Here is a 12962-nt window from a genome sequence, read left to right on the forward strand (position 1 = left end):
CAGTGGTATGAGCTTTAGAGATGCACATTACTACTACAATGATAATACAATCCTGGAAGACCTCTTTCAAGAAGGAAGAGGAGGAATGTGAAATAATTAAATGAGTTCATTTCTAAGGTGTAGAAAGTGAATTGGGAACTGAAGAACCTCTCTTACTATTTGTATGCAGTAGTACTTAGGAGTCTCAGACATTGACTAGGGCTCAACTGGGCTAGGTGCTGTACAAACGCAAAAGAAAATTACAGCCTCACTCCTAAAAAGTTGGGCACTCTCCCTACTGATTATAATTACAGGTCAAGGCACAAGTGTAAAAATGAAGAGAATAATTTTAGTGGAAGTGTCTAGTTCTACAGTATTTCTCCCTACTCCTGAATTCCACAAGCTCTGTATTTCAATCACATCATTGTAGTAGAGAGATGTCAGCAAGATGAAATCGTCTTATTCCTGCCTGCTTGACTCTCTCATAGGGCGCAACAGGAAAATCCTGCTATCCTCCTCACCAACACTTGAAAGCAAGTGTGGACTGGAGTTAGTCATAAACCCACTACCCCAGAATTCAAAGGTATTTTTGCCTGCTAGGACGAATGCTTGGCAATATCCTTCAATGAGACAGCATCACCTAAACCCAGTAGCTCTCCACTGAAAAATAGGAAGGACCTACCCAAACTGAAAAAGCAACTTTCACTGTGGCCTCTGTTATTCAGGAGGTTAGGCTAGATTATCAAATGGTCCATTCTGGTCTTAAAAGCTAAATGAACAGTGCTCCTTTAGAGACCCTGTAACCTGCCTCCATATACACACAAGACTAAATACAGACTGAACAGAAAGGAAATTAAGTAGCAAAATGTCTCCTACCTTGTTTCTTCAAGTTTAGCAACATTTGCTGCAAAAAATTTCAGACAAGATTGATTACAAATTTAATTTGCATTCATTCTATTAGTTAGTATTTATATAGCACCATAAATATCCATGACACTTAAAAATAAGATCTCTTCACCAAAGAGCTTACAACCTAAATTAAAGATACACAGGAAAAGACTAGAGTAACAACAGATAAGGAGCTGCAAAACAAATACGTACGAAGCATGATGAACACATTTTTAAACTGGAGATTAGGATTTATGAAGGGATCTGAAAGCAGACATGAAAGTCATTCCAGGCAAAAGCAAGAGTGAGAGAAGGAGACAAAGGGAATATCAAGGCAAGAAAATCTGGCAGCATGTAGATCACAAGGTGGGACAATGGCTGAGATGCAAGCAGGGAAAGAGTTGTTCAGGGTCTTGCAAGGAGGGGAATTTTAGCTGATACAGAAAGTACAGTCAGACTGCAAAGGGATTCAATAAGGGATCATGCTCATATATTGGTCAATTGTTTCCTTATTAGACCAATTATTTTTCTATATAAACATCTTACAGTAGTCACAGATGACTTAGCTGTTAGGTAACCTCACAAAACGTCAAAGATAACTTGAAGTCATCCACTTCGTTAAGCACACTGTGTCGCAAATATGTCTCAAGAGCAATGACTCAAAGAAAAGATGGATCTCCAAGATGAGGAGAAACGTCCACACAAGAACTCCCACCTAGAATCAGCATAAGATGTTACTCTGTCACTCTCACTGTGGCCCGTGCTGCCCACAATGTGTGGTCACACTTTACCTTTCATCTGTAGTGTTCTCCTTGAATATCGCTTGCTGGGCCTCCTTTCAAAGGATGCTGATCTTCTAGCTTTGTTGGTCTTGGTTGTCTGGTACTCTGTTTTCCCACTAAAAGTGCAAGTTAAGGTACACAATGGGACAAAGTACTTGTTTACAAAGGCAGAATATAGGCATAATTGGGACAAAATACCTTGTCTGGCTTACTTGTAGGTGTTTGCTTTATGGCTCAGCAATCCCAACTTGCAGGGACATAAACAACTTTACACTTTTATGGTGCCTTTCATCAGAAGGACTCAAGAACTTTGCCAACATTTTAGTCTCATCCACTGCTGAGGGAGGTATTATCCCCATTTGCGGAAGGGAAAACTTAAGCAATAATTCCTTAAAGGTTAGATTCTTCAAGATACACACTTTGTATTTTAAACAGGCAATCATGGTAACTGTGTGCTCATTTTGGAAAAATCAGAGCCCAAGAGACTCAGCCGGTGTCATATAGGAAGATTATAATAGAGCAAGAAATTAGAACTTTGATGCTCTGACTCCTAATCCTATGGTGTTTTCTCAAGACCAGTCTTCTTACTTAAAGAGGAACCTGAGGACTCATGGGCTTGTGATACAGAGCCTCCATCTCCAGCTCCTTTGCTCAGCAGACAGACAAGGACTGGTGAGCAGCTGAACCACCTGTATGCTCCAGCAAGGTAGCACGTGGTGAGTTTGTATTGTCGCTGCTTGTACTTCACCTGCTAGGTGAATGTAAGTCACTTTGTTCTCCGGAGCTGACAAGCCATTTTCAACATGCCCTACATTCACTTCCTTAATAGCCCTATTACATTTTCTAGGGGTTCTGCCCAAACTGCAGATTACGCTTTCCAGAGGTGGGCAAGTAAATTACCTACTTGTATTTGACAATGTCTTAAAGTGACCCTCAGACCCTTTACAAATGGTGACAATGTCTATATTTATTATATTTTTCAGTTAACACATCACACTTATGACAATGCGTATGCAGATAGACTTCACATGATCAATAAAGCGAAATAACAGCTTAATTGACCCAGGGCCCAATAAAGAAAACTTAAAAAAAAAAATCCCAAACACAGGAAACTAAACCTGCCTCCCCTAGCAAATCCACCCCATAGTTAAAAGACCATGTACAGTGTGCTCTTTGGGACAAAGACAAGGCCTCGTTATATGCTTACGCAGTGCCTGAAACAGCGAGGCCCAGATCTCAATTGGGCTTTCTGGGCACTGCTGCAACACAAATAATATGAATTCCAGAGTCAAAAGCCTTGCTCTGCCATCAAATGCTAAGTCTACAGTGTGTCAGTTAAATGCACCACAAGGGGCATGAAGTGGACTCTCAACCAGAACCAAAATCGCAAGGCTTCATGAATCAAAACCAACCACTTGAACTGTACCTGGAAGTAAATGGAAGCCAGGGTAGTCTACAGAGCACAGGTATAATATACTGTATGTAAGAAACAGGACAACCTGTTGACTTTGGGAAACTGCCCCTACTACATTTTACTACACAGATCAGAAAAAGCCTAAGTTTAGTTAGCAAATCTGGAAAGGATTGTTTATTAAAGATTGTGCAATTTTTTTAGCCCATTTAACAGCCTAATTTAAATACTTTATCTAAATGCAGTTTGTGACATTCAATCTTCTGTACACTATGGAAACTGGATACCATTTTCCTCATTTGTGCATTACCCAAGGGACTGGAAATGGGGAGAGAAGAGACACAGTGAATGAGAAATGACTCTGACCTGTATCTGAACCGTGATCCCAGCCGAATGAAGCTTGATCGGCTTGAGCCTTTTTGGACAGGTCCCCTGAGGCGGAAGAAAGCATGATGTTCCACTGCACACTTCCACAAGTGTTTGCAGGCTTTGGGGTGATCCAGCCTAAACACAAAAGTGTGCTCCTGCTCCTTCCCCTTAAAGCACACAAAACACACCATGAATTCAAACAGCCTCGAATGAGTCAGAGTTCCCCACAATTTAATGAATGCTCAATAAAATGTATATTCATCTGTGGTGAAAAATCTCCCCCACTTCATCTCTGCCTGAGAATAGATGGATGAAATACTCCAAATACAAGTGCAATTGCTAGAGAGAATATTCAGTATTTTTAGCCCTAGAAAACACTGGATTTGGCCATTTCTTTTTCATGTAATAAATTAACGATTAAATATACTTGTTAGTGCCAGGACAGCTCTGGGATAGGAGCAACTCATCAGGGCATCACCAACATCAGCTAAGATTTGCTTTTGACGAGTTAGCAAATAGCACTGTAACTAAACAATGAATTCACTATACATGAGGCATCTTAAAAGGGTCACTGTCCAACCTAGCCTGCCCAAAACATATACAGATTAGAGTATGTGGTTGTGAGACAGTGACATTGAAACTGTTCATTAAAATGTAAGTTAGCAACTTTGCACTCAAAAGAGATCCTACAATAAACTGATTTGTATGTAAGATGGATGAAAAATGTTACACAGGGATAAGAGACCCACAGCATGGCTGCACCTAGTCTAGGTCATGACTTGGGCTCATGGGGCTTGGCCTGCAGGGCTAAAAATCACTATATAGACATTTGGGCTCAACCTGGAGCCCAAGCTCTAGGACCCTCCATCCTCACAGGATCCGAGAGCTCGGGCCTAAGCCTGAATGTGTACACAGCAATTTTTAGCCCTGCGAGCCTGAGTCAGCTGACCCAGGCCAGCCGTGGATTTTTCATCCGTGTGTGAACATACCCTAGGAGGCCAAGATCAGAACAATTTGTGGACTGATGGGAATATTACAACATAAAGATACTTCTCTCTGTGGCTGAATTCCTGGTTCTTGTTCCAAATCAGATCCACCTCCACGTGTTACCAATCCTTGCTTTTTTATAATCTGCTCAACTCAGAGCAATTTCTCCTCCTGGGGGCATTTCTGGCATCTGTTTAAAGAATGAGTGCCAACTGCGTGGCATTTACACTATCTACCTTTATTAGCTTTCTTACACAACACACCAAAGTACACTTGCTCTTTCCAGATTCTCTGGCCCATACTAGTTAAACAAGGCATTGCTCTTTCAAAAGCTGAGAATACAAAGCAAATCAGACACACTGCTAAATTTCTTTTACATGTAAAATCACTGTCCCCAAGAAGTCACAACTAAAAACACTCCAATGCTGCCATGTTACTCCTGCAAACTTAAGTGTGAAATGAGAGCAGGAGTACCCAACTAGAGACCCTGAATCTTAGTTACACATCAGCTAAAAAGAGCTAACAGCAAATTTTAACTACCTGCTCATCGTCTTCAACCACAACTAATGTTAACTTGTTCTTCTTGAAGTCCAGTCTGGTTATCTTTGGCCTGTCAGATGAAGAAAAGAAATCTGTAAACACATCTTTGTTGGTCCATACAGAAGAGTCATATTCACTGTTCTGCTCTGGAACTCACCCATTTTCAAAAATGATATAAACAGACTGAGATCCTACAATAAACGTCCCAGTGAGGTGTGTATTAGCTGGTGTTTTAAGACTGTCATTAAGATGTTATGAACTGAAGAGATTTAAAAAACTATAGCAACTTTTAAAAAGATGAAGCTTCTACAGGGAGTCTTAAAATGCATTTTTAGCTCCCATCTGTACAGTCTATTGTTTCTGGGCAGGGAGATGATAATTAAGGCAAGCTGTGTTTTATAAAATTACATTGGGTTCAGGAAAACAAACTTGCCTGACCACTCTCCTGCCCATACCCAGCCAGCACGGGAATAAGCATTATAAGAAATAAGGACCAGAAACCAGGGAAAATAACTTTGGACCCTTAAGTCTTGCTTAAGCCTAGACCCAAATCTGAAAGTGGGTTCCCCATCTTTCTGCCTGCTTTTCAACCATATGCAACTGTACAAATTCTATGGAACTGCTCCAAATACCTCCAACAAACTGGTGTTACCCCAACAAAAGCCTGCAGAATGGAACTGCAGGTGTTGGTAAGCATTTTCACACTCTTCACCACACTATATGGGTATGTGCTTTTATCTAGGCCTGAACACATTTCAGTGGTACGTGTAGGGCAGAAAGGGGTCACTTCCAAAAAAGGCAGAAACCACCTCAAAGGATTCCAATACCCACACCTCTTATCAAAACAGAAAACATTTGGCCAAGATGCCAACTTGACTGGTTGAATGCTTTCCCCTCTCTCCCACATATCCAGTACTGATTTAAAAATTTTATTAAAGTTAACATTTAAAATTATATACAATGAATCCAGTAAAGCAGCATGACAACCTGAGAAGGCATACTTGATATTATTAGCGATGCTGTACGGGCTTCATTGTGTATGTATTTAGCATTGACATACGGGAGAGAGATGAATGCACCCAAAACCCACTCACATATTTGCCAAGGACACTAACCAAAGAAGATAATGTTTTGGAAACTGAAAAAAACAACATAATTTTGAGCTATGGAGTATTTTGCAGATTACTAATATTGATTAATGGTCTCAGACATTGTGATCTTCAAGGATTCTTGGCTAGTGTAAAAGAGTTAGGCATTTTACAATGCAGTTTTAAGTCTTTCAATTAGCCATCTCACCAGAAAAACAGACCAATCTTGGTGTCACCTTCAAAGACCAGAACTCCCGTCGGGGTCAGTCCAAGGCTGTAATCGTTGCCGTCCCTTGCCTAAGTATCACAGACCAAAACAGGTTGTGTTGAGTTCCACGTGTAGGATCCCATGTATGCATAAATCATTCCAATGGGCAATGTATCCCTTCCTTCGTTGTTAAGGTTAAATACTATTTGTTATTTTATTACAACACCACTCTTTAAAAAGCCTCCTACATAGCTTATTCTACTCCACAACTCTTTAGAGATCAAGATAAAGAGGGAAGGAGAAGGTTTCTTTATATGCTTATGGGCTAAAGACTCTCCTTGTGTTATTTCTCTATCCTTCTTCCTTTACAATCTATTTAGTCTCTCTACAGACAATTGTGAATTAAATCCCAGTCCAATTTTAATTTCATTTACTATGATTTTCACATAGGTTTCAGGCTTACTGAAATCTGCAGCACCTATTACATATTTAAAACACAATATACACATATAGATTAAAATTACAGCCTCCAGAAGCACACACAAATTAGTTCATGCCAAGTGACTGCGCATAACCAGCTTAAGTGCTATACAGTTTAGAAAAGCACCATATTATTACCTTAATCTCATTTGTTTTCCTATATGGCACTTTTAGCTTTGCACAACACTTGGAACATTTGGTCTGCAAGAATAACCATTTCCAATGAAGTCATCACCCTTACCTTGACTATGTGCATGTCCACCCCATACATTTCCAGCCACTTAGCTTTGTTCAAATAGTTAGTTTCAGCTTGGGCTGGTGTTTGCCCCCTGAAATAAATTTGTTTAAAGTTAAATAGAATCCTGTAAAATTACGAGCAATGAAAAGAAAAACTAGCAGGGAGGGAGAAAGAGGGAAAAAAAAGGAGGAAAAAACTAATGTTTGTGGGTCTGCAAAAAGCAAACATTGCTGTCTCTCTCTCAAAGTTTACTTGAGCACCAAGGCCACCTTTGCAAATTTTAATCTGAAACGCTGATTGTCTCAAAAAGCAAAGCATTAGACAAATTAATGATTTCATTGAAATTATGGAATTTTATCATTCATGGACAGGAGTAGAATTTCACCCTGCACTGAAGAGGAAGTAGTAAAAACATCGGTTTTCATGTTATGTTCTCAACTAAGAACTGCCAGATTTGGTTTCTTATGTTCTACGACGGAATCACATTTAGATTACATCTGGGTGAAAGACGACATAGAAATGTCAGCATCATTCCCGTTGTATCATTTGCATATGCTTTACCCATGGAAGAGTCAGAAAGTTAATTTGGCAAGCATGGACCAGGAGCTACAGTACCTGTATTCCTTCCACTTCTCAAAAATGGCCAGTTCCATCTCTTCGGTTTGAGTGGGCATAAACCTGAACTCAGACACCAGGTCAGGAACATGTTCAGCAGGATCATAATCTCCAAGTTCAGCTACAAAGAAAGAACTCAGTCAAGTGACATTCCATTCAAGATAAATTCTAGCTCAAAGGCAGTAACAAGAAGTAGCATGAACTCAAGCGTCTACCATGATTTGTTTACTTTGTTAAGTGTTCGAGACTCAAAACTTCTCCCACTCCTTATCCCCCATATTTATTGTATAAATGGTTACCAAGCAATATTTCAGTAAAAATTGTTGACTTAACAAAAAAAAAAAAAGAAAAAATGTAAAACTTTCAAAAAAATGGACCCATTTTGAATCCAATAGAAAGGAGTTTCAACCAGCTATGACTACAGATCTCTCTGCAAAAAAAAACAACTTAAGAGGTGCAAAGGCAAGAGTAAGGGAGAGAAACTTTACATTTTTACATCAGTGTAAGCACACTAGTGTCACAATGGCTGCGCAACATCAGAGAACTGGCTCCTTTTTCCACAGATGCTAACACTTAAAAGCCAACCTTTCCCAAACATAGTTGCCTAAAAAAGAATGCTTATATCTGTAATTAGAACCCTAAATTAGCATGGTCTCATTTTCAGAGGGGCTAAGCATTCACCACCTCCCATGACTTCAAGGGAGTACTTGGTGCTTCACTCACCTCTGAGAATCAAGAACCTAATTTTGGGCCCCCAAGTTCTGGTCAAAAGTGCAAGCAAGAAACTGACCTGCTTGAAAAGTGCAAGATTTTTGTGCAAAAATAAAGGCCAAACTTTTTGGAAAAAAAAATGGAAAAGCCGATTACATATATAAAATATCTGAAAGGTGCAAAAATTGAGTTAATTAAATATTTTGTTGTATTTACTACACAAACTTATTTCTCGGAGTTCTGAACACAATACCTTTAAATAGCCTTTTCATACACTTAAAAAAAAATACTTTGACACAGAGGAAGTCTGTAGATCTACAGTAATTTACTCCCACTATGCCACCTGCCTCTGTTGAAAGGAATGTTGCCAAAGCCTGCTTAGGTTCCAGCTGATTTAAATAAAATCTGCTCAGCTTGCACCCAGACAGTAAGATTAAAGCAGTGCTAGAGAACTCACTGTGGAATTAAGAACAGATCTGAAAGTAGAAAGGAAATGCAAATATTTAAGAATAGAATATACGACCTATTAAGTTCACCTTGTGTTTCTAAACACTTGATCTACTGCACTATTAGATCAAAGGCATTTATCAATGCCAGCATCTCAGAATGGGATGCATTCAAACTGTTTAATCTAAAGGGAAAAGCAACAGGTTTCTCTGCAATGCACTCCCTATCTTAACTACTGGCTCTAATTATCTCTACCAGGGGTTCTCAAACTTCATTGCACCACAACCCCCTTCTGACAACAAAAATTACTACATTACCCCAGGAGGGGAGAGACCGAATCCTGAGCACGCCCGATTCTCACTACCCTGGGTGGGGAGCCAAAACCCAAGGGCTTCATCCCCGGGCAGGGGGCCTGCAACCTGAGCCCCGCCGCCCAGGGCTGAAGCCGAAGCCTGAGCCCTGGGTAGTGAGGCTCGGGCTTCAGCTTTGGCCCCAGGCTCCAGCCAGTCTAATGCCAGCCCTGGTGACTCCATTAAAACAGGATCGTAACCCACATTTTGAGAACCGCTGATCTACACTGTAGATTCTACAGCACGATTCATACGTAAGCTGAGCAGATGTTTTATAAAATACCAAGAATAATAAAACATTTCAGTGATTGACTTAGTCTTGTTTATGAATCACAGCAACAAAAAGCATGATGCCAAATAGGTTTTTATAAGGTATATGGAGCATACAGAGCGGGATATTTTTCCAGAGCGGTGTATGGTACATTAAACACAGATCACGTAACTGAAAAGAATTTCCCTGCACAATTCCCTTTGCCCCAACAAAACAAACAAAAACTACAGCCTTCCATTTCCATGTGGACCCCGTCCTTCCTAGAACTGTCAACTCAACTGCAAGTGGAAGGAAGCAGACAGTGGCCTGGTCCACAATGAAGTTGCACCAATGTAGCAAGGCTGGTGTGAGCTAAACCCACATGATCCAAGTATAAACCAACATGGAGTGTCCATACACAAAACTGCATTGGTTTAACTAGACTGGTGCAACATCACAGCATTGTTAAACCAGTACAATGTGTGTGTAAACCACACCCCTGTTCGGAAACATTGTAGTTTGGTGTGTGATTCCATCAGACCAAGGATGGAACCTCAGGAAGTGACTGCACTGAGACACCAGAGGGACAGGCCTGTTCCTGCACAAGGGCAGTTCAAGCAGAGTGCACTGTGAACTGCTAGTCTGAAAGTGAACGCTCTTACAAGTCTGAGGAAAGAACGTTTTAGTGGAAAATGAAAACTAACATGTACTGTTCACATTGCATTCTGCAAAGTGTTTGGTGCCAACTACATTTTAGCCAAGGAAATGGTTTCTTCAGAAGTTTCTTGCACCCTTCCCTGATGTGGCAAAGCATTTTGTAATATATCCTGACAAATTAACAGCAAGGAAAGTAGGATTTTCCACTTTAGGATTACCGAGCCATGGACGAGGTGTTTATCCTTGCACCACAGTGGCAGAGAGAGGAGGGAGCAAGACTACAAGGAAGAGTCTACACAGACATTTCCTCCAACCCACTCACCTTGTAAGGTATAAGCCGCCAACTGGACTGCTGTGTCAAATGGGCATTCCAACCTGCCACAGGAAAAATGGCTCATTAGATAAACTTTTGCGTGACTGTGTTTGCAAAGAGGAGACAACACTCAGGCATTTGAGAGCTGAGATGTGGTTCCAGTGAAAGTCGGATCTTTGGTAAATTGATGCTCAAGATAAGCACTATAATATCCAGGCTACTCTAATTTGAATCTGAGCCAGCAACCCAAGAATACACACTTGCATACACACAGACGGTATCAAGAGAAAAATATATTCTCATCAAACTGAATGCTGGGTTTCCTAGTTTTCTTAAGAAACTGTGTTGTTAAATCTCATGTTAAACACATTGTAATTGCTTCAGAGACTCAATGCAGCACACATACTATACTCCTGGGAGAATTGTGTGTCACTGTGCGTGAGCAGAATTCATGTCCCCCTGCAGATTTCTTTGCTTCCCCGCAGAAAAATGACTTCTGATGGGAAAGCAAAAGGAAGTTACAAGAGTGGTCATGTGCCCCCTCCCCGGCAGCAGAGGCAGGTTGGCTCGGATGCCCGGAGAAGCTGGTAGAGATGTATATCACCAATGGAGGGGTGGAGGTGGGGCAGTCATGCAAGTGAGAGAGACAGAGACAGACAGTCCCTCTTGCTCACTACTGCAGCACACTATTGGAGGGGCAGGGCTTCAAGGTGTTTCTGAGGAGGTAGGCATGGGCAGGCTCCGTCCCCTAAGGCAGAGCAGAATGTAGCGGCATGCCTGCTTAGTGAATTGTTTCCATTGTCTTTGTGAATTCCTCCAGGAGTACAAAACAGATGTAAACATTTTAAGGGTTCTTCACATTGCCAGAGGGGTGTAAAGGACAGTATGGCTTTATAAATACTTATGGTGCTTTCGTGATTAGAACTGGTCTACGTTTTTGGACTGAAAAAATTTCCTTTCAAAATGTGCTCCATGAACTGTTTGCTACTGACCTTTCTGGAGATTGTCAGTAGCCAATATAAATTGTGAGTTTGATTCCCAGCTCTCACTTGCTCTTCAGTTGCTTATGAAGAAACACTGAGCATATGGCTGCATATATTTCTTGACTAATAACTAGACACAAAGGGTCAAATCTAGCTACATTACTATTTAGCAAGGGGGTTGGGGATTTCGTCCATTACTCCCCACTCCCATTCTCCGTTCATTGTATTGTAGTTTAAATAAATACAGAAATAATTGAAATCTGAGTGATTATATTGCATTTTTTGACAAAATGCGCAGAATTTTTATTTTTTTGGCACAGAATTCCCCCAGAAGTAATACTAACGGTACTTACTTTCCACTGAGAATATCCTGTTTTAGCTGAAGAACAAATAAATACCTATGAAGGTAAAAGAAAGGACAAAATTGTCAATTAGAGCTAGAAGTTCTAATGCCAGTCAGCCAGCAGGTGGAAAGAAGAAGCTAGAACCTGACATTTAAGAACTCAGTACGGTGCAACTTAGATTTAAGATGCTGCACACTCATCTTTCAAGGTCTCTCAGTCTGGGCTCGTGTAGACTGAGCCCAGAGCAAATGAAGAAAAATGCAAACAATGACTTATAAGAGTTCGGATCAAGGACCTAAAGGAGCAAGAGGAAGATGCTGCAGGATGAGTCCCGCTCGTTTCTCTCGCTTGCCCCACCAGGACTCAGTAATGCACCATGTGACGGTCAGCACCATCATTCATTCAAAAGTCTAAAATTTCTCTCAAAAGTGCCTTTGCCTAGATCCCATCCTGAAAACTGGCCACAGGAGAGTGGAACTGGAAGGAAGTAAAGTGTCAGGTTATTACCTTGCTCTCCATAGCAAGGACCTGCAGAAAATCTTGGCTTACAGACTGTTCTTCCTTTGAACTGGGAAGAAAGCCGGGGGGTGGGGGGGCAGAGACTAGTGCACCTTGCAGTGAAAAACAGCACTACCCTTTTATTCTTCTTCTGGTGGGGATGCCCCAAGAAGAAGCTACATGAAAGAAATGTCACTTACCCTACAATAACTGCGGTTCTTCTAGACCAGGGGTCGGCAACCTTTCGGAGGTGCTGTGCCACGTCTTCATTTATTCACTCTAATTTAAGGTTTCGTGTGCCAGTCATACATTTTAACATTTATAGAAGGTCTCTTTCTATAGGTCTATAATATATAACTAACCTATTATTGTATGTAAAGTAAATAAGTTTTTTCAAATGTTTAAGAAGCTTCATTTAAAATTAAATTAAAATGCAGAGTCCCCCAGACTGGTGGCCAGGACCCGGGCAGTGTGAGTGCCACTGAAAATGAGCTTGAGTGCCGTCTTTGGCACACGTGCCATAGGTTGCCTACCCCTGTTCTAGATACTGTAGTCAGTGTGGATCCCACTGTAGGTGTGCATATGCCTCATGTGTAAAAGACTGGAGAGGTATGGTTAAAATAGCAGCATCTGTCTGAGCTGTGCATGTGCCCCTCTCAGGGTGAACTTGGGGTGTAGTTTTAACACCACCATGTCCCTATGGAAGGATGTGTGAGGTAGTTCAGCCACAAGGGGTTGGAGCTCACTGGCTCAGAGCTGAAGTGATGTCCATAAAAAAAGACCACTTTGATGTTAAGGTGGTGTAGTGAACACTCCAACAATGG

At 41.0% G+C, this 12962-nt stretch overlaps 1 protein-coding gene across 6 annotated transcripts in view; it reads right to left on the bottom strand.

The window, feature by feature from the left end:
- The window catches only part of EPB41L5 (erythrocyte membrane protein band 4.1 like 5), a 139695-nt gene that overhangs the window by 102301 nt on the left and 24432 nt on the right, over window positions 1-12962 (bottom strand). For all 6 annotated transcript variants that reach the window (XR_007768389.1, XR_007768390.1, XM_050917026.1 and 3 more), the window contains exons 6-14: window positions 11650-11694; window positions 10323-10375; window positions 7586-7706; window positions 6974-7061; window positions 6253-6341; window positions 4957-5026; window positions 3427-3596; window positions 1659-1765; window positions 856-883 (exon numbers count right to left, since the gene is read on the bottom strand). Coding sequence is in view for 4 of the 6 variants with exons in the window: in XM_050917026.1 (XP_050772983.1) it covers window positions 856-883; window positions 1659-1765; window positions 3427-3596; window positions 4957-5026; window positions 6253-6341; window positions 6974-7061; window positions 7586-7706; window positions 10323-10375; window positions 11650-11694 (771 nt within the window). In the remaining 2 variants the exon portion in view is untranslated. The remainder of the gene's footprint in view (window positions 1-855; window positions 884-1658; window positions 1766-3426; window positions 3597-4956; window positions 5027-6252; window positions 6342-6973; window positions 7062-7585; window positions 7707-10322; window positions 10376-11649; window positions 11695-12962) is intronic.

Source organism: Gopherus flavomarginatus, chromosome 10, assembly GCF_025201925.1.
Source record: "Gopherus flavomarginatus isolate rGopFla2 chromosome 10, rGopFla2.mat.asm, whole genome shotgun sequence".
In the NCBI taxonomy this organism is placed as follows: Eukaryota; Metazoa; Chordata; order Testudines; family Testudinidae; genus Gopherus; species Gopherus flavomarginatus.